This window comes from Pavona decussata, unplaced genomic scaffold (genome assembly GCF_977016875.1).
Source record: "Pavona decussata unplaced genomic scaffold, jaPavDecu1.1 SCAFFOLD_260, whole genome shotgun sequence".
Lineage (NCBI taxonomy): Eukaryota > Metazoa > Cnidaria > Anthozoa > Scleractinia > Agariciidae > Pavona > Pavona decussata.
The window spans coordinates 910,001-931,459 of record NW_028145663.1 but is presented as its reverse complement, the minus strand read 5'-3'; the positions used below and the strand labels follow the sequence as shown (position 1 = coordinate 931,459).

General features: G+C 40.0%; 3 protein-coding genes across 3 annotated transcripts; all 3 read left to right on the top strand.

The window, feature by feature from the left end:
- The first annotated feature begins 260 nt into the window (after positions 1-260).
- On the top strand, positions 261-15,049 carry LOC146456161 (aldehyde dehydrogenase 1A1-like). The gene is made up of 12 exons (XM_085093405.1): positions 261-429; positions 1,802-1,906; positions 2,381-2,521; positions 3,604-3,730; positions 5,760-5,950; positions 6,428-6,541; positions 7,075-7,362; positions 8,011-8,175; positions 10,392-10,549; positions 12,017-12,091; positions 13,078-13,117; positions 14,778-15,049. The coding sequence occupies exons 1-12, from the start codon at positions 382-384 to the stop codon at positions 14,808-14,810; spliced, it is 1,485 nt and encodes a 494-aa protein (XP_084949531.1). The 5' UTR covers positions 261-381; the 3' UTR covers positions 14,811-15,049.
- A 1,983-nt stretch (positions 15,050-17,032) lies between these two features.
- Positions 17,033-20,932, top strand: LOC146456160 (cyclic GMP-AMP synthase-like receptor 2). Its single transcript, XM_085093411.1, has 2 exons — positions 17,033-17,576; positions 18,195-20,932. Exons 1-2 carry the CDS (start codon positions 17,078-17,080, stop codon positions 18,638-18,640), a joined length of 945 nt encoding a protein of 314 aa, XP_084949537.1. The 5' UTR covers positions 17,033-17,077; the 3' UTR covers positions 18,641-20,932.
- Positions 18,731-20,932, top strand: LOC146456159 (uncharacterized). Its single transcript, XM_085093408.1, has one exon. The coding sequence runs from the start codon at positions 18,731-18,733 to the stop codon at positions 19,745-19,747; it is 1,017 nt and encodes a 338-aa protein (XP_084949534.1). The 3' UTR covers positions 19,748-20,932.
- Positions 20,933-21,459: the final 527 nt, after the last annotated feature.

The window sequence follows — 21,459 nt, the reverse complement described above, 5'->3', positions numbered from 1 at the left end:
GAGTAAAGAGGGTTTTCCACCCAGCCCCAGCTTGCGAGTCACGTATTTCTAGTAGTTAATATCAGCCTCAACGTTCTTATATAAAAAAGGCTCTTATTAAAAAAAAAATGTAAACGTTTTGTAAGTCATGCGACTATGGTTAATAAGGTGACTTGCATCGGACTCTTCATTGTCCAATCAGATTGGAGAGCGTGATAGACGTACCAGATGTTCTCTCTGAAATGAGCGAGAAGATCTGGGTACGAGATTAGGGTCAGTAGGTAAACACCTCTCAGGGTTCGTGTCGCTCTTTCAACCGAGAGGTGTGGTAAATCGGGTCGCTTTGTGCGTGTCTCGTTTCGCCAGTCTCCACAAGCATCTTTCCAAAGGAAAAGGGCCAAAATGTCTAAACCTAAAGCCATTAGGAATCCAGAAATCAAGTTCACGAAGGTATGTCAGGTCTATGTCATCATGTAGTTGCTGCTATATTTGCAAATTTCAGCGTTGCTAATTAATTTGGTAATTATTAAGCTTATCTGGGCCTTGCATGCATGCTTGCAATCACGTACCACATCTTCGTTTTCAAAGACAAGGCTCTGACAGGATGCTGTGTGTTGCGAGATTTTAATTGTTTTAAATAGTCCGTTACCTGTCTTAATTAAAAAGTACAATCTGTGAATTTTCTGTGGTTACTGTTCCAATTGCGTGGACGATGGGGTGGGAGGTCCCAAATGTTGAAAAGAGAGGAATATTGCTGTCACGCCTCATTGGGGAAATTTTGTTGGGTTGAATAAAAGTAAAATTCCTCGAACAATTTTCCTATTAAAAGATGACACTGAATTGTAAGCTAGATCTAGCTTTCTAACCGATGAGGCAAGTAAATAAACATACACTGGCTTGTGTTTATTCAGAGGGTTTTTCCGTGGAGTACTATATAAGGCAATGATGTCACAAAAATAAATTGAATTTGTGAAATAATGGAATCTTCAACTCTTGACACTCTCTCCATATTTAATATTTAATATCTCCACTTGCCAAAAATTAGCTGTGGGCATTTTTAAATCCTTCTTGACTAATTTTGCACCAGTTCTTAGCTGAAGGAACCACATGGAATGACAGTGCAAAATTGGAGAAATTTGCATATGTGCCAGTCATAATTGGCAACACTTGAGGAGCTAATTTTTGATGAAGGATTGTACCTTAATCAAATCAAATAAATTCACAAACCACTCTGAATCATTTACCTCATATGGGAAATTTGAGTTGTAAAGGTTTGTTCTGGAGCATTTAATGCAGCAGAAAATTGGAGAAATAAGACCAAAATTACAACTGTTACAATGTGTATTACTTTGAAAAGTGCAAATTAAAATTAGTGGCCAGCAGGAGCCAACATTGAAGGGGTGGAACCTAGAAAGTAAAGTTACAGGAAGCAGAAGGCTTGAAATCTTTTGTCCCACCCCCCCCCCCTCCCATCCTTCCCACTGATATTTTCTAATGACAGTTTCCTTTTCCTTTGTATTATTTGCCCAACTGGAAAAGATCACTACATGTATTCCAGCCTTTGGTGTCATGTGGGTTTACTTTGTTGTTGGTTCTCATCCTTCAAGCTGCGAGGGTTTTTCTCCAGATTCTCCTCCCTCCAGAAGAAACAACACTTCCAAATTCCAATTTGACTCTTGAGGGCCATCCTAATAATTTAACCTTGAGTAGCTCTCAAGGTGCTACCGAACTTAAATATCAATATTCATTTGCCCTGCATGGGTGCATGTTTTGACCAGTATATTAATTAATTTATAGTGGACTTTTCCTTTTCCATCAACAGCTTTTCATCAACAATGAATTTGTGGACTCCGTTAGCGGCAAGACATTTCCCACCATTAATCCAGTAACTGAGGAAAAGATATGTGATGTGGCAGAGGGGGACAAAGTGAGTCCAGTTACTGAACAAACCTTTTAGTGGCATGGCATGTAGAATAAACATTTGAACCCCCCCCAGTAAACAGACACAATTGCTGGACCTGACCAAGTGTCAACTCAGTTCCAAGACGTTTCTGTTTATGGGAAGTTTAAAATTTTTGTTTACTCAATATTAAATTATCAACAAAGACTGAGACTCTTTGCCATTGTGCAGTTCCAGAAATAATCCCTACCCACCCATGGAAGGTCATTGGAAATTCCTAGGGGGAGGGGGATCTTAAAAGTCAAAATTTTAGAAGCAATGTTAAAGCTAAACTGAAATTTCCCGGGGGGACGGGGGTGCAAAACGAAAAAACCTTCCATGGGGGGAGTTAATGGATATTTTCTGGAACTGCACATTTATGTGATTTTGAACTGTACCGATCAATGGTTAGCTGCTGTCCTTTTCTTGTTTTTGAAATCAGTGACTATCTTGTTCTACTAGGCTGATGTAGACAAGGCTGTCCAGGCAGCTTCTGCAGCTTTTAAACTGGGGAGTCCTTGGAGGACAATGGATGCTTCACAGAGAGGCCGACTGCTGTACAAACTAGCGGACCTTATTGAAAGAGACTTGGACTACTTGGCTGTAAGTGGAATGATGCTGAAATCTATTAAAATATGATTGGTTTAGGACCTAAGATTGGGGCTTAGGCTTTAGACTGATACAGTGGAACCCCGCCTCACAGCCACCTCGTTATTACGGCCACTTATTTTTGGCCGCTCGGCAAATGACCATACATTTTCTTGTAAAAAAAAAACCTCGTTAATACGGTCACCTGTTAATACGGCCAATTTTTTTTGGCCCCGTGGTGACCGTTTTAACGGACTTCCACTGTACTAGGCTAAAGGATTTCACAGCCAAAGCTGCAATATTAGCATATGAAACATGTACGTTGTAGCTCATATAATAGAAATTAAGTTGCTGGGGTCACTTTCCAATGTATTGCATATATACATTGTGTGTGTGCATACATGGTTATTTTGTGTATAGAGGTAAATAATTACTCTAGGTGCATGGTACATCTCCCACTCTCATTAGCCAGGGTACATTCTGTGTACATCCCATGCTGAAGATACACAAAGAGGTTAAAGTTCCAGGCCAATTTAAGTGACTGCCAAAGTGGCTATGCCAGAGAAATGTTATGCCATCCACCTGTACACTCTAATTCCTACGCTGGGAGAGGAATCCTGGATATTTTTAGATGGAAACAGTTCGTTTGAATATTGGTGGAAGTTTTCAAAAACCTACCTAATTTTTCGTCATGCCATTACACCTATGAAGTAATCTAAAGCCAGGCATTACCTCTGTCTTACACAAAAGACCACAGTTGTGCGCCAACACACCACATGAAGCAATTTGGAAATAAGCCACACTAAGGATCTTTGGCATAACCTACAGAAAATGCAGCCCTGTTGCAGTTCTCTTCTGAAAGTACCACTGTTCTGCTAAGAAAATAATTATCTGATGGCTATTTACACACTACAGTTTCATACCTTGAATAATGCTTAATTAATGCTATGATTATGACAAAATGTGTTTGGCCTTCAGACAACTAGGCCTCTTAAAACTGCAAGAAAACAATGGCCATTGGAATATTACACCTTAGAGGCCTGCTAGCCAATTATAATATTACAGTTGACTAATTTATTTGTGAACTCAATTTTCAGTCCCTTGAGACAATAGACAATGGGAAAGTATTTTCTGATGCTGTGGGGGATATGGTTATAACTGCGAGGTGCTTCCGTTACTATGCTGGCTGGGCTGACAAGATAACTGGCAAGACCATCTCGGCAGGTCAGTTTACTTAAAATAAGAAATTAATGATGATGTATTTGGACTTACTTTAAACCCATGGCCTACCAATGTCACCCAGGGTTTTCCAGGAATATCACCAAATTAGCAAAGTGCAACTTACAGGGTAAAAAAAAAAAAAAACCCTGCCCCTTTCAGCAGTCTGAATTGGTTAAAATTTCTAATAATAATTATTATCGAATAAAATACACTAGTTGCCAATTAAAAATTTTCAAAAAAGCAAACTTGAAAGTAAAAATGTCAAAAATTTGATGAAATTTGACCCTCATGTCACATGGACAAATCTGATCCACCCGCGAGGACATGTGTTTGTTAACGATTAAGATTAAGAAGTTGGACATGTTTCATCAAAATTAAGCCTTCCTTTCTTGGCCCCCTTTAGACCTATAAATATATGCACAGACAACAGATAATTCTAATTGGTCAGGCTTTCCTGAAGACAATATTATTACTACTGAACAGGGGACAAAAAAAGTCCTTCTAGGGAGGCAGGAACCAAACATGAACATGCATGAAATCACGGCGGGTTTAATTGGCTGGCACGTGCACTGATCAATGGGTTAAGGATATGGTGCCTACTTAACAAATGCAGAGGTATTTTTGCATAGTTTATTACTATGCAGGAAAAGCAGATCTTAGCAAGTACTATTGGAATCCAAAAAGAAAATTGGGGGTAATTAATAATTCTAAAAAGTGCTAGAATACAAAGCAATGTATGGCATTTTTAACAAATTGAAGCTTATCTCTGAAAAATGCATGGTTACCTTCTGTTTTTCCTATGGATTCCAAGAGCACTTGCTAAGTTCTGCTTTCCCTGCATAGTTTTAAACCACGCAAAAAATATAGCACCACCCATAGGAAACCTGAGTATTTTGAGATGCGCAGAACATATGCACAGTAACAAAAGTAGGCACTGAAGGGAGCAGAAACATTGTTAGATGGTTGGAGATGGGCTCGCCTTAACATAGGAGGTATATGTTTGGAAAAAGCGCTTCATGGTCATGAGGATAGGAGGGGGAACGTACCTCAGGGAGAAGACTGGGGATGGGAACTCTGCAAGAGAAAATATGGCAGGTCTAGGAACTGGAATGGGGCAAGAAACAGCAAAAACAAGGATTTTGAGTGATGATGAAAAGCGTCTGCAGAAAAGGGGAAATTAAGCAATTTTGTGCATGTGTGATAATTTGCAAAGAGATGAGAGCCACCAAGTTAGGGTTACAAACCAGAGGTAAAGGCCATAGATAGTGGATATAGTTCCCCTTGTCATTTATAAAGTTCTCAAAATTTTGTGAACTTGAATTTGAATCCTTGAAGGAGAGTCAGTTGAACTTGTTTCTTACAAGGGGTTAGATCCAGGATTGTAAGGGGGAGGGGGGTGGTGGATTAGTCACTACAAGTTTCTTTGAGGGATCACGGGGGTATACTGCATTATAAAAATTTGAAAAAGTAGATATTTGTAAAAGAAGGTATTTGCTATATTTTCATGCATATGTAGCTTCTCGTAGTGTGAGTTGTAACTCCCTGAGCCCTCTGGACCTGCCCCTGTGACATGGTAGCAAGCAAAAATCCCTGATAACAACTAATAGAGTACCGGTATATACTAAAAAAATGTGCGACATGTGATCATGTCATTGATATGTGACCTGGCAACCATGTGGTCTGAATTTTTAATTAAAACAGAGTTGTTTGCCCTTGTACAGGGAGGACAGTTCATCTCCCAGTTTTAGCAGGCCATTAATAATTAATAGCATTTAAGAGTGCAAATAAGCACCAAAACAAGTGCAAATATTGAGACTGCATTGCTGCACTCCCTTTTAGCATGGGCGAGCCAGGAAAACACAAGAATGTTAATTAAAGCCTACAGATTTTAAGAAAGAAAAGTGTTGTGTGATAAATAATTTATTCAGTGAATAGCAATGTACTCTTTTACAAACACTCTGTTATAGGCTATATATATACTTATCTGGGTTTAATATAATAAAGCCAACCTTTTTTTTTTTTTTTTTTTCAGACGGTCCTTTCTTTGTGTACACCAGACATGAGCCTGTGGGTATTGTGGGGGCCATCACACCCTGGAACTTCCCTTTGGCCTTGTGTGGCTTGAAGCTTGCTCCAGCCCTGGCTTGTGGCAATGTTGTAGTACTCAAACCAGCAGAGCAAACACCATTAACAGCTCTATATCTTGGTTCTTTGGTGAAAGAGGTGACTATGAGTCAGATGTTATTTTTTGATGTCAGTTGAGTGTCTTGCAAGGATTACAACCATTGACATGTCCAGGAAGAGAGGAAGTTCAAGGCCTAGTGTGCCAACAAATACAGAGTTTTGGTTCCCTTTTAATGACATTAATGTGATGATGATTAATAAAATTAAAGTGTTTCCATGTGTATTGTATGCTGAAGGGGGTTTTGCTTTTTGGCCATGTAGTACCAATCACTAGTCGATTGTTTTATTCTTGCCCCAACGTTTGTGTGACCAAAAAGCAAAAATACAATTCTTGCAATTAATACAATATAGCAAACCCAACAAAATTGTTTCCATAAGTTATAATAATGGGCTCAAATGTATCAGAAGTACTGGTCTTACATTTGCTTTTATATAAATGCTGTTGATTGAATGATATATTGTGCACATAATTTGTAATGTACCTTAATAAAAATAATGTATTTTGCTTACATGTAGGCTGGGTTTCCCCCTGGTGTAGTGAACATCATTTCTGGTTATGGGCCCACAGCAGGGGCTGCAATATCGGAGCACATGGACATCAACAAAGTGTCATTCACTGGATCAACTGAGGTTTGTTAAACTGGCTAACAACCTGCTTATTTTATCTGACATTTAATATTCCATCTCAGGGGTGTGGTTTTAGGGCAACAGCATTTGAAAATGGCTCCAGAAATTCTTACATGAAAATGTCCAGTCCAGTTCCTACCCTTCCAAGCATGTGACAGGTTTTAGGAAAGCACCAAAATGGAATGAAAAGTAATCAAAACCAATAAAAGGACACTAATGAGAGCTAAAAAAAGGTGATTTTTCTTTATTTGAAAATTAACAAATTGGTTGTCATGGTAACATCAAACGCAATCAACACTTAAACTGACCATATAACATTTTCCCAGATAAATTTCTGAAAAAGTCCTGAAGTTTCAGCCCCCACCACCCCTCATATCTAGACACTGTTAAAGGTGGATCCTAAGTATTGACAACTTTGGCGTTGTGAATCTTGCCCCTGGCCCCTGGTTAATTAGGTGGCATTATTATTACAATAAATCATTTTGTGTAAGATCTCATCCAGTCTCACGTCTTATACGAACATTTTCCACCCTTAGGTTGGGCAGATAATTGAAGCGGCAGCTGCCAAATCCAACTTAAAGCGGGTGACATTGGAGCTCGGAGGAAAGAGTCCTGTCATTGTACTTGCTGATACTGATATGGACTTTGCAGTGCAGACCGCTCACCGGGCGCTGTTCTTTAACCAAGGACAGTGCTGCAATGCAGGCAGTCGCACTTTTGTTCAAGACACCATTTATGATGAGTTTGTGAAAAGGAGTGTGGAACGAGCCAAGAGCCGTGTAGTTGGGTCGCCTTTTGAAGAAAATGTTGAACAGGGACCACAGGTGCCATTAGTTTTTTTGGATCAAATGTTTCCTTTTAATCATTCTTCTTGATCAAGGAACACTTCATTTGTGTGAATTTATACTTTCGCCACCCTGATTTAATACATATAAAAGTAAAAAAAAAACCTCCTAGTTTCATCTGAGATGACATCATGAGTTTGTACTATATTCAGACTTGAATGTATTAAGCGTGCGTTCGATTGACCCCATTCCGGAATAGGAATACATTCAATGATGACAAGAAAATCTCTCATAAGAGGTTTTTGGAGTTACTAGAGTACAAAATCGCTCTTAAATTATCATGTGTCAGGGAAAGTTTGCAGAAATATCTTCCCAAATTTACTTAAAAAAGAAAAATCTAACAGTTGTTCCGTTTATTCGTTTTCTGGAATACGGTCAATCGGACGCAACCTAAATAACTTTATGAACATTATGCTTGAAAAATAATCCTAACAATTTAATTAATGTTAAGAAATAACTTAAAACACTGGATTTTCTTAATTTAAAGGAACCTGTTCCTTGTTGCCTTTACTACTCCAACATGATAATGATCGATGTTCGTCCAATACATGGCTCGTAAAAATAGCAGGTGGCTGGCTGTTAAATGTAACATTTGGCGTGCTAAAGTAACGATCGCTCTTGTGTTAGGTTGACAAAGACCAGTTCAACAAAATCTTGGATTTGATAGAAAGTGGAAAGAAGGAAGGAGCGAAGTTGGAGTGCGGTGGTGGTCGACATGGAGACAAGGGATATTTCATTCAACCAACTGTTTTCTCAAATGTCAAAGATGACATGAGGATTGCCAAAGAAGAGGTAATTGACAGCCATGTATGTATGTAATAGAGACAGTTCAGAGAATTTTAACCGTGGAGCCGATACTGAATACCGTATAATTCCGAAAGTAACGGCCCCGTGTTCACGTGTTCTATGTCATCTAATGCAGTGTTGACACAAATTGAACCGTTCGGTAATTACGATCGATCAAATTTGGCTCGAGCCTATGGACGATATTCACTGCAATTAAGAAAGAGGAGACATTTTTTGTGTTCCAGTTACTTGAATATTTTAATAGCATGGTAAGTCGATCAAAAGTATAGACAATTTATTTGTAGGATGGTGTTATAGGGTCAAAAACTTAAAAGTACTACTTGAAACGTTACATCAAATACAATAAGTATTTTATTGTTGTTGAGTTGTCATTTTTCGAAGCGCCGTTACTTTCGGAATTCTACGGTAGCAAAGCGAAGTCTAGTGAAAGCCCATCTTTGCTCAGTAAGCAGTTTTCGATTCTAGCCACTTGAAAGCAGATCGAGATACTCTACACTACAATTTGTCAGAAAATCAAACTGTCTGATTTTCAGTACAAGGAATTAACAACACCTGATGAGACTGAACTCTGTGTCTGCGCAATCCCATCTACAGGGTGTTTCAAAAGTTCGTGGACATTTTAAAAAGTCTATACTTCATCCAGATTTCTTATATTTCTCTCCATTTTCTTGCAGATATTAACAAATCTTATTGTTTATCGATTTTCAGAACTTTTGTATGAGTCAGATAAAAATCCCCGTTGAAATAAATATTTTCCCGCCAAAAGGTGCAAATCTGTAACGTGTGTGTTTCTGTACTTTCCCGCCATTTTTGTCTGTTTTCAGTAGCAACTACATACTGTAGATTTTCCACGTCTTGGTATAATTTTGAATTATGAACCCTAAAAATGCAGTCTATTTAAGAGCACAGGCAGCAATTCTAGGATCATCTGGAGTATCTGTTCGAGAAACGGCTAAAATACTGCAAAAAAGCAAGAGCTGGGTAGCGAAGTGGTATTAAAGGTTTACAAGAGTTTTACGACAAGCCAAGAAGTGGTCGACCATCAGTCCTTGACAGAGCGGCAAAGAAAGTTATAGAAAAAGCAAAGTATAAAAGAGGAAATTCTACAAGAAAAATCAGCAAACAAATGAAGAACAAAGGTCTGCCTGGATCTGCACCAACAGTGTGGAGGTATATGTCAAGAAAAGGATGAAAACCTTTGAGACGAAAAAAAGCTTCCACTTCTGAGCAACAACCAGAGGAAAGCTCGCTTAGTATTCACTTATAAATATGAACGGGAAAATTCTCTTTAGCGATGAGTACCTTAAAAACCTTTTTCATTTTCCGAACCCTAAAAACGATAGCGTATGGGGCTCACAGGAGAGTCAAGTTCCGCCATCGTACCAATTTAAAGGAAGCGCCAAATGGATGGTTTGAGGTGGCATGACAGGCCGCGGCCTTACTTCCCTACATTTCATCCCGCAAGGACAGACTGTAACGGCAGAGTATTACATCACAAAAATCTTTGAGAGAGAAGTGAAGCCTCTTTTCAGCCGAAGATCTACACCAGAAGAGCCTGTAAAACGAAAGCTTTTCACAAACAATAGCAGTGCGACCCTCGTTCAAGATGGCGCACCAGCTCATACGGCGAAAGCAACACAGCAGTGGTGCAAGAGAAACCTCCCGAATTTTATCCAAAAAGATGAGTGGCCAGCAAATTCACCTGACCTTAACCCCATTGAAAACCTATGGAGCATCATCGCGAAGCTGCATACAGAGATCCGATCCCTAAGACGATGGGAGAACTAGAATCAAGGTTACGGCACGCCTGGCAGAACATACCGCTAGCAAGCCTAAGGGAGCTAGCTCGTTCCATGCCGCAACGGCTCAAAAACGTTATACAGAACAATGGGGGCACTCTGGATATTGATGTTTCAACAGTGGTCAAAGGAAACAATGTACAAAAAACTGGAAAACCTTCATTAATATCGGATTTCTAAAACTATCATTTATTTGTATTAAAATAAAGTGTCCACGAACTTTTGTAACACCCTGTAGTTGAGTTCAGCAGCTGTACTGAAACTGACTAAAATTATATTCCAATCTGCTTCATCCTTTACTGAAACCAAGTTAAGCTCTGATCTGGTCTTTGGTATGTGCAAATTGTGACCCGAATGCAGTGTTACATAAAGTAAACCTCCTCTGATTTCATATTCTGATAGATATTTGGCCCGGTGCAGCAGATACTTAAATTCAGTGACATCAATGAAGCCATTGAGAGGGCAAATAAGACCACTTATGGACTGGCTGCAGCAGTCTTCACCAAGGACATTGACAAAGCAACAACCATTTCTCACAGTTTACAGGCTGGGACAGTCTGGTTAGTCAGTATAATTATTTTGAAAATAATTATAAAGATATACGTAAGCTTGTATGAATTTGAATAAGATAATACCTGGATGGAAACAGAGGGTAAAATTACAATATTAAGAAGTTATGCTGTCCATTTTATGTTGAAAATCAGTACTGTTATGTACCTGTATTTAAATATTTCTATTTGAAACATCTTACACCTGGCAGCAGACAGGGAATTGGATCCTTTGGGGGAGGGGGGCGGGGGGTTGACAATTCTACTCCCCCCCTGTATGAAAAGTTAAATCTGGAAGAATTATCCCTGTTTCGATTCGAGTGCTGCCGTTTCGAGCGTTAGCCGTTCATCATTCCGTTCTAACAAAGGGCTAACGTAGACTGCAAGCAGTCCCTTTCTGGTTGGTCGCCGGGAGGTCGCGCGAAATAGCCGAGCGCGAAAAAACTGGAGTCTCTTCTCGTTTATTTCTCCTCGCTCCAGTCTCGCTGCGAGCGCACCCTCTCGACTAACCAGAAAGGGACAGCTTGCAGTCTAGGGCTAACGCTCCAATCGTCAGCACTCGAATCTCTTTACGGCGACCAATTTACCTTAAGTTATCAACTCGGTTGATAAACCAAACATCCGTTTTTACTCCCCACCGACGCAGCACCACAGTTTGTTTAGAAACTACAGTCGAACTTGTATTAAGCGGCACCGTATTAAGCGGTCACCCTCTATTAAGCGGTCAGTTGTCAAAGTCCCGAAAATTACTTCCCTTATTTACCGTAATCCTGACTTGTGTGAAACGGTCACCTCTATTAAGCGGTTGCGGTCACCCTATACTAAATCCCAGCGAGCTGTTTCTATTGTCTTGACCTGTTTTAAACGGTCACCTTGTAAAAGGAAACCACTTAAATATGGTAACAAATAGCGTGCCAGGCAATTGAGCTTCTAATGAGCTGCACAATCGTGGCGTTAATGTTTTACTAGTCTGTTTCAATACCATGCTCTCCTTTGTCATACCATTTTATCGCCGAACTTTCTTAACCAAGTAAGTGATGTATTCTGTGCAACCTGTATTAAGCGGTCACTTAGCCATTTCCCGAGGGTGACCGCTTAATACAGGTTCGACTGTAACTCTCTTATCCATTTGTATAAATTACAGCCTGATATATTCATTGTCAATATAGTCAGCTCGGAAAACTAGATTTTGAGATCTGGTCCCGGCCGATTGTTCAAAGAACGGATGACTCTATCCAGTCGACCAGTAAATCGCCATCTAGCGGATAAAATGTACTCCAACCAATACATTTTATCCGCTGGATAAAGTTATCCGCTCTTTGAACAACGGAGGCCTGGTGTAAAAAATCTGAGATTCCAAGACTTAAAAATTTACCTAAATTTCGCGAGACTCATGCGTGTACTCCTAGAATTACTATTCCAAGTTTATTGTTTTAAAGTGTTGTTAAGGTGCGTTTTTAATTAGGTTATTTTCTTTAGGATCAACTGTTTCATGGGTGGGATCCCCCAGGCACCTTTTGGAGGCTTCAAGATGTCTGGGCAAGGCAGAGAGTGGTAAATATTCATATATGAAATAGAGCTAGTCTTGGTTTGGCAGCAAGAGTTTGATTCCTTATTGACAAACAGCTAAAAACATTTGACACATCTTTAGTCCTAGCTATTTTAATTTTCTTGAATTTTGATCGTTGCACAACTTAGCACTCTATGTAGAGCGCTGTTTAGTTGCTCGTATTAATTTATTTTTGGTACACAATAACAATTTAATAACTTGAAAAGTACACCATTTAGTAAAGTAGACCACATCAAGTGACAAAGTACAAGCATCACGGCTGTTCCTTCAGTTGCTCTCATGTGACAATGGGCGCCTTCCATTGAGCCAAACGTTCTGGTTTGAAGTTTTGAAAAATTTAGCCGCAACAAACTTGAAAACAAACGTGTTCCAATGATGAATTTCCCACTTAAACCGAAATAACACGATCAACTTACGTCGCAGAGTCTGGACCCGAGTAGGAATGGCCGAATGGATGAAAAATTTCCTGTTGTTCCGTTTTCCGGAACGTTAGGACAACCTCGCGAGGTATACCCAAATGCCGAAATCTTACTCCGGAAAATTCCTGTTCCATTCGGTTCTTCACTCGAAATTTCCGGAATTTTTGGACGGGTGGAATGTGCCCAATGTTTAAAATATTTCATATGCAAAACACTTGGCTGAGTTGCTCGAAGCATGGTTAGCGCTAACCATTGGTTAAGAGGTATTAAAACCTATAGGTTGTTATGGTATTTAACCTGGGTTAGCGCTAATCATGCTTCGAGCAACTGAGCGCGGATGAATACCACAGTAACAATAAAATTTATTGTTATTGTGGCATTTATCAAAAAACTCCTTTGCTTTGATAGGCTCGATTACCAGCCACTGTTCGGGAAAATGAGCCCGCACTCAGACCGGACCCGGGAGACGGCGGAAATCGAGCCTAATGCTTTGACAGTACTGCAATATTACAAATAAAACATGACTGTAAATATTACCTTATTTTTCGCAGGGGTGAAGCTGGATTGTTACCATACCTGGAAGTGAAAACAGTAAGACATAAGGGAAATTAAGCAACGGCGACGGCAACGGCAATGACAACGCCGTAAAAAAATGGGTTAATGAGCAAAAACAATCGCTCTGCACGTGCGTTTTACATTTTGGTACATTTCTTTTCCGTCCTCTGCAAAACAACAACGTGAAATGATCAAATTTAAGGTTTTGCGAAGTACGTGAACTCACGACGGTGAATTTTTCATTCTGTTTCTTAACTTAAAAACCACTCCTACCAATTTGGTTCCTAGGTTGAAATAACCGCGAACAGAAATGAAATAAAGTTATACTTTTAAGGGATGTTTTCTTTGTCGCTGCCGTCGTCGCTGCTTTTAACTTCCCCATTGAAAATGATGACCTTTTGTCCTTGGAACATTGTTGATACAATGCACAGTCTGTCATTTTATGTAAACCTCCATACCTCCTCGTATTGGACTAATTAGGGAACTTTAGCAACGACGACGGCGACGGCAGTGAAAACGTCAGTATAAAAATGAATTCGCGTTTTCTTAAACGTCGTCGCGATTATTTCAACTCGCTTTAGATGTTAAATGTAGGTGAAATTTTCTGGAGTTGAATTCTTGGAGACCACACCCAAGTTTAGAAAGAGAAAGAAAAATTCGTCGTCGTGTGTTTACGTACTCCATAAAACGTCCCATCAGGAAATTTCACGTCCTAGTCGTGCAGTGACGGCAAAGAAATGTACCAAGAAGTGTAATGCACGTGTAGAGTTATTGTTTTGGTAATTAAGCCTATTGTTTTTTGACGTTCTCGTTGCCGTCGCCGTCGTCGTTGCTAAAGCTCCCTATTATACTTACCGTTGTAGTTTCAGTTCTAGTTGTCCAGAAAACAAAATTGTTCCAAACTGACTTACACTAGCACAATAAAACATTTTTTTACTGGGCCACATTTCAAACTTTCGCCACTCAAACTTAAATTGAAATGATGTTGAAGGTTCGAGTTGATCGGCGCATTAGAAGGGCTATATAAAATCCAGCCCTAGCTGGGTGAGCTCTATTCAGCTTTTCTCAAACTCATTAAAAACACATAGAGATAAAACAAAGGAAATCACTACCGTGAAGGAGGTTTGGAAATGTGATCTTAATTATCATAAAACTTGGTGAACTTTTGCTTTGAATTTCTCCGATAATTATTAATGGTTTGACAAGCTATATCAAACTCTCGAAAGAGTGTTTCATTCGGTTTTCAAACACCTCGAAGTTGGTTAAAAAAAACTAGGTTGCGCCTCCTTCTTTCAACCTACTTCTCGGTGTTTAGAAATCGGATGAAACGCTCTTCTTCGTTGTTGATGTAATATGTCAAACACGAGACCGCGTTTCATCACTTATCAAACACCGAGAAGAGAGTTAAAAATACGACACTTGGCGGAGTATTTTTGACGAACTTCGAGATTTTTGATATTATGATGAAACACTGACGAGTGTTGATATAACTTCTCAAACAAACTGATTTTGAAGAGGAAATTAAGGATGCAAAAACGAGGAGTTTTTCATCAGATATCCAAACGCGTCACGGTGCATGATTTCCTTTGTCTTTGGCTTTTGAATTATTAATGAGTTTGAGAAGTATTACTTTTAAAAACAACTTGGCCGAGCTGTAAATGATTATATTGACGTTTTCTTGCCTTTCTTTTTGTAGGTTACAATGAAAGTACCAACAAAGAACTCTTGATTTGTTACAAAACTAACTACAGTCGTACACATTACAGCGTATTACCTGCGTCAAACCCAGTCATTGATTTACACACCTATAGAGATTGTTTTAACAAATTTATATTAAAATATAAGGACTAAAATGGCATAAATGTTCAGTGGTAGATTTTTAGTGACTCTGTGAACTGTAACATTTGTAGCCAGGGAATCAATTATCTTATGGTATAAATGAAATAAAATAGTTTTTGAATCCTGGAAGTGGTTTCAGCCTTTTTAAACACGACAACGTCTCGACTCGACCTTTTTGCATTTTGGAAACTGGAGAATGAAACTGGGCGAAATTCAGGGTTATGAGAGTTCTAAACTGATCCCAAGCTTTTTATGAATTGAAAACTTTTAAATAAACTAAATTAAGTGTTAGTCTCTTGAAATATGAGAGGCATAATTTAGCAAGAAAGCGTGTAATCACGGGTTTTAAAAACTCTGAAAAGTGCGCTGGAAAACTTTACAGACAAATGATTCGTTTTAATTGAGGATTTTACCACGAGGCAATACTCGCGTTGTTTTAAGCTTGAAATCTCTTCCTTATCATCACAGGCAACTTGAGTCTTTTCAGCGACATTTTTTTCACATGTAATATTAACTTTCTGATGTAAGCTCTGTTTTGTCCCAGTACAAACCAGCCTCTCCCCTGATTGATAAGGAGGCACGGTTAGTTTCTAAAGAAACTGTGGTGCTGCGTCGGTGGGAGAGTAGAAACGATTGTTTGGTTTTTATCAACAGCGTTGATAACAGGGCCGTAGCCAGCTAGAGGCAAGACGAAGCACTTGCCTCGTGTCAGTTTTATCCCGATATTAAGAAAAATATATATTGTTTATAGTTGAAAAGTAATTCCCAACTAGCGTTTACAATAGGCCATTCCGAGTTGCCGTGAACCTCATTTTGAAAGCGAAGCTAAGTGCAAAGTTTTTATGTTTATGAAAAGAAGTTTTCATGTGCAAACAAACTTATTTTCATAATAAAAATTTTGCACTTATCCTCGCTTTCATACTGAGGTTCACAGCAACTCGGAAATGGCCTTTTGCGTCCTGAAAGCTAAACCCTCGTACGGTGAGCGAATTTAGGAAAAATACTCCATGTTGACCGCCTTTTCCCCTCCTGCGTTCGACCAATATAGCTTCAGTTGTTGTGTACATTTATAGCGAGCTTACTGTGAATTGCAGGATTTGATACCGCTTGTTTAACCATATCAAAAGGCTCCTCCACCATACTACTGGGCCGTAGCAACAGCAGCCTCCATCACGGTCGTTTTTTAGGGGAGTCAGGGGTAGGAGCCAAGCTAGGAGGATAATACAACTCCCTTAAAAACGATTGCGTGGGGACCATAGCAACGGCAGGGAGAAGGATAGAAGGGTGATACTTGATGCAAGTAAAACACGGCCTAGGATCGGGCATAACTTATACTGACTTCAGTGCAAGCAATAAAGAGGCTACCATTTTACACTTTCAGAACGAGACTGATTTTTGAAGAAATATCAATGAAGAAGTACTAAAAATTGCATTGCATAGCTTCTAGATTTCAAAACTTTCTGAGGGAGCATGCCCACAGACTCCCCAAGATGCTAGCGCCTTTGGCGCTCAAAGCATAACAATAGCCTCACCTCTCCTGATCGAGTCTTGCCACGGCCTTTAATGGATAAGGTAATTTGGCCACCGTAAAGAGATTTGAGTGTTGACGTTTCAAGCGCCAGCCCTTCGTCCGATGAATCCCCTGATCTACATCTACATCTGCATTCGATTTTGTCGGTAAAATCTGTACAGATATCGCACCAACTGTACTAAATATTAAATAGGAACCATCCTCAATATATGTAATAAATCAACTATAAAAATAAATGATAAAGGTTTTTCAAAGCTAAAGGGAACAAGAATGGCGTTTTCTTTTTTTGAATATCTTCTATCATTCCAGAGATATTCAAGTTTTTGTTAAAAAATTAATGAAGTCTCAAATCGTTTCAGTACAAAGACAAATCACAAAATCAAGAATATCTCGGGAAATATTTGAGCGATACTGCTCAAACTTGGCACCCCTCTCTCGCTCCCTGGGACGTGAAGAGGAGAGACCCTGGGAACGGGGTTGGAAAGCTGGCAAGACGTCGCACACCTTATTCCCAATACATGAAGCAAAGACCGCGATTACCAGTTGACCAAGGAGCCGGTGGACGAAACGGAAGGCGGAAGTTGTTGGATTTGGTGAGAGTTTGTCGGACAAGTTGCTGTGTTTGCATGTCCGCAGTCATGGAAAAAGCAAGGGCAACACCAGAACAAGATGAAGCGTGGAAAAATGGGGCTTTACACACAGTGATGAAAATCATATTGAATCCAAGAGAGACACAGCATAACTACAGACTGTACCTTAATTCTTTGAAGCGGTACAAAACTTTCGAGGAAGGGCTGGAAAATGAAAGCGGCAGAGACGTTGAACTTCTGATGTCTGGTAGCATGGCTGAAGGTTTGTTTGCACTGCACTGGGTGTACAAGGACGGTAGAAGGGAAGCAAAAAATGATATAGATGTAATGCTTGTGGATTGTTCGATGGCAGTTGTAGAAAAGCGGAGACGATTGCAGCGTTCAGAATCAATCCCGATCCCAAACAAAGACGATCCATTGTTAACCAAATCGCCGCCTAACACATGCGACATCATCAGAGCAAAATGCTGCACACAAGAACATGTCGAGCCATTGAACACAGAAACGCCGGGAACTGCTTCATTGGAAAATTCAGGTGAGTACAGCGATCCCTGGGTGGGGGAGTTGGGGGGGGGGGGGGGGGGACTCCCATATAAAAGTGACGGGGGTGATCGTCGCACCTTTTAGGGATTAAATTCGTGGTTTGGTATCCCTTGGGGTGCTATAACCTAAAATGACTTCCATCAGAGGTATGGTGGTACCTTTAAGGGTATTGAGCCAAAAAATACAAAGAGGAAGTAAATGCCAGTTCATTGTGGCCTGATACTCCAGCCCGTTGTGATAATTTGCATGGATACTGCTACTGTCAAAATGTTTGACTTGTATTTAAATAGAATTTTTATGACTGGAAGACATTCAAAGGAATAGTCATATAGTCAGTGTCAGTTAGACTATTGTTTTAGAGTTGGTACCTCTTAGGGGTAAAAATTTTTTACACCACGCCCACAAACAGAGTTCTGGTACCTTTAAGGAGTTCTTTTCAAAATTTCTGAAAATCACCCCCCCGTCACTTTTATATGGGAGTTTCCCCACCCCCCGGGATAGTGATCCTGTCAATTTCTAAATTCCAATTTGATTCTGGAGAGTGTCCCCAATTAGTACTCAGTGCACTTAATACAGTGACACTCAGAGTGATTTATTATTTTTATTTTAGAAACAGCATTAAAACACAAGCTAAAGCAATCTACACAGAGGGTTCTGTTTCTTGAACCAACCAATCATCCTGGCTATGTTCAGCTGTATGAACTTGATGTAGAAGGAAAGCCAGCTTACTTGTCTACAGAGAGTTTCAAGGGATTCTGGTCTGGGGTTGTTAACAAAACTTCTCTATATTCTCTTGTGACAAGTGGTCCTCAGCTTCCTGCAGGTGGTGTCATTTTCAGTGGACCCGCCCTGAACAGGAGGGATCGCCCTAGCAGCAGGAATAACTATGCTCATGATTACGTTCCCTGTTTGCATTGTCCTAAATGGCCAACATTGGCAGACGGATGGTCTGAAAGGAAAAGAATTGTTGAATGGCCCAGCAAAGGTCTCATTTCAGACATCATAAGCGAGGGTTGTCATGTTGTTCCTGTATCTCATCATGACAGTGATAATTAGTCATACCATACCGAGTGGCGGCTTTCTTTCTCTAGTGCCGAGAAAAGGCTTGTGCACTCTCTGTCAGTGGAACAACATCAAAGTTATGTGATGGCCAAGTTGATAATGAAACAAGTTATTCAGGATCTAAAGGGCAAGCCTGCTGATACTGCTCTTCAGAATGCTCCATCTTCCTATCACTTGAAGACAATTCTATTCTGGACATGTGAAGAAAAGCATTTGTCAGAGTGCAACAACCTTGTTAATTCAGTAGTGGAATTGTTGCAAACCTTTGTAGATCATTTGAGAAGAGGGAACATTCCAAACTACTTCATTCCAGAGAACAACATGATAAGTAACATTAAACAACACGATCTTGCTTCTGTGGCAAATGGAATAGCAGCATCGCTAGATAACCTCCCCTCAACGTTGCACCGCGTTTTTCTCGCTGCGTATGATACTGTACTTGACTATGACAGTAATACCAGCCCAATCCTAAGGCTTGTGGATTGCCAATTAAAAGCTTTGTGCCAGACTGGCATAGTAGAAGATAAACTATATCTTTACTACATCTTGAATTCATTGATTGATTCATTGTCAGCCGCAATTACTGGAACGTCTGATGAACTGCAGCCTCTTGGAGATCACAAGCATGTTTTAAACATGTACTGCACTCATCACAGTACACAGGGTAATCCCGTTACGCTACCACAACCTCCAGTTCTGGGTGCAGCAGAGCAAAGCACAACTGTGATGGTGCTCTTCCAATACTTGCTCACTTTGTGGCAGGACGACCACACCCTGACTATTCTTCAAAGTGGTGTCTTCGCATTTATGTCAAGAACATTTTTACGAACACTTCCTTCCTTGTCTTTGACGGAACAGCTGTCAAGTGACTATTGTGAAGCAAGCCTAAACGTATTTCAGAATGTTTGTGAGAAACTTGGAATAGCACAAAGTTCAGACCTTTCATGTCGCGAGGAACTGAGCACACTCTCTGGAGTCGGCTACATTTTCTCCAAGACTCCCAAGCTTGCTGAACTGGAATCCTTTCAGTTTGTTTCGCAAAGATTCCAAAAGTTTAAAAAAGATGGTCAGTTAGAAAAGGTGAAGTCTTTACAGTGGTAGACGAAGAGATATTTAGAATGGTGTGTTCCGTTGAGCATTTACGTTTTGTGAATTGTTATCTCCACGCACGCTGTTTGTGTGCTGTTGCGCGCGCTGCATTAGCGTCGCACAATGAGGATCGCGCGATTAGAGTCGGGCAACGAGTTGTCATGCGTTTGGATTTATTAAGCGCGTGTACGTCAATTGCGGAGAGAAGTTACAGAAATCGAATGATAGAAGCTTTACGTCCTGTTATCTCCGCAAGTATTGGTGGTTGAGATGGTTTGTGCACGTATGGAAACGTCCTGCGAGATTCAGGAACACAAATCAGTCTAAATTACTTTTTCTCACGGTACTTCTTGCGGTAGCTACAGCAAGAGTATCCAGAGTATCCACCTACAGACAGCCTTCTTAAACTTTTAAGCCCTAACAGTGATCAGCATCAAATTTCTCCTTGTAATATCAATGCTTATAATTCAACCCTTGAGGACATGAGAATTAAGAAAATGATCACCCAAGGTGAATTGTCTTGACATTTTTTAACTTCTCCCCAGTATGAAAAGTATGGAAAAGTATGGAATAAAATAGGAGAATTAAGTAATTTACCGCGAGTTACATACTTGCCATTTTCTTTTTATTTCCCTTCACATAAGAGTTCATTTCAACTGCATTGATGTTGGGGTTCAGGTCATTTACAGGAATTAGCTTCTGATGGCCCAGTGGACACCATTCAGAGATTTTAACTAATATCAAAGAGCAAATTCTCCTTTCTTGTCCCCATACTTTTCTTACAAAAAATTTCTAACTGACTTTTTCGACGAAAGAAATTTGTCTGGTATTTGGCATGAAGCGGCTGTCCGCATCCTTTCTTGCTTTTTTGTCGACGATGGCCCATAATTTCTTGGGTTTTGAATAATGAAGCACTTGGTGGCGATATCCTTAGCTTGCAATGCCGATGCACTCGATGTTCTGCAAGTGCAATATGGAGACCACTCGCTCCTTCTCGCGTCGCTCAAAATAAGCATCCTGGGGCGAGATAGGCTCCAGGCAAAAACCGTTGAAAGATAAGCCGCGAATTGGCCACATAACCAAGTTTAATCAATCAATGAATTATAAGAAATGGATACATGGGGAAAGTATATCAGAGAGCTTCCCAAAATGACAACGAGAATTTAAGACAGTAAATATCTTGTATGTCATGCAGTATTCGTTGTTGTTGTTGTTTTTTTTGGATACTGATGATTTGTTAATTTAAATTCAGTAAACTATGTATTCGTATAATAGTTATGCGTCCTCTGCTCAAAGAATGTCGACTTAGAGGCATGAAAGATTGTCACTGTATTTAGCAATAGCTGACCAAGGTTATTCGAAATGGAGCTTGCACAGTGGAAGGGTCGACACTTATCAATGGAACAGGAACTGAGGTCAGCTTCCCCGCTGTGGCAATTAAGAAGTGTGGTGCTGCCTTACATCCTAACTTTATATAGCGTTCTGCTCAAAATTGCGTGCATTATCATGATAGCAACATCACGTTAATGTGAAAGTGGAGCAAGCGCGTTGCGCCGAGGTAACAACTACATGCGCACATCGATGAGGGGAAAGCCGCTTATCGAACCTCGCCTCTTTTCCACATCCATTACCTTTTTCTGACCCTTTTGCCGTATTGTCAGTCCTGTAATCAGTTTGTTTGGTTTATTTACACGTGGAGTGAACCAAATGCTGCCCAAATCTTA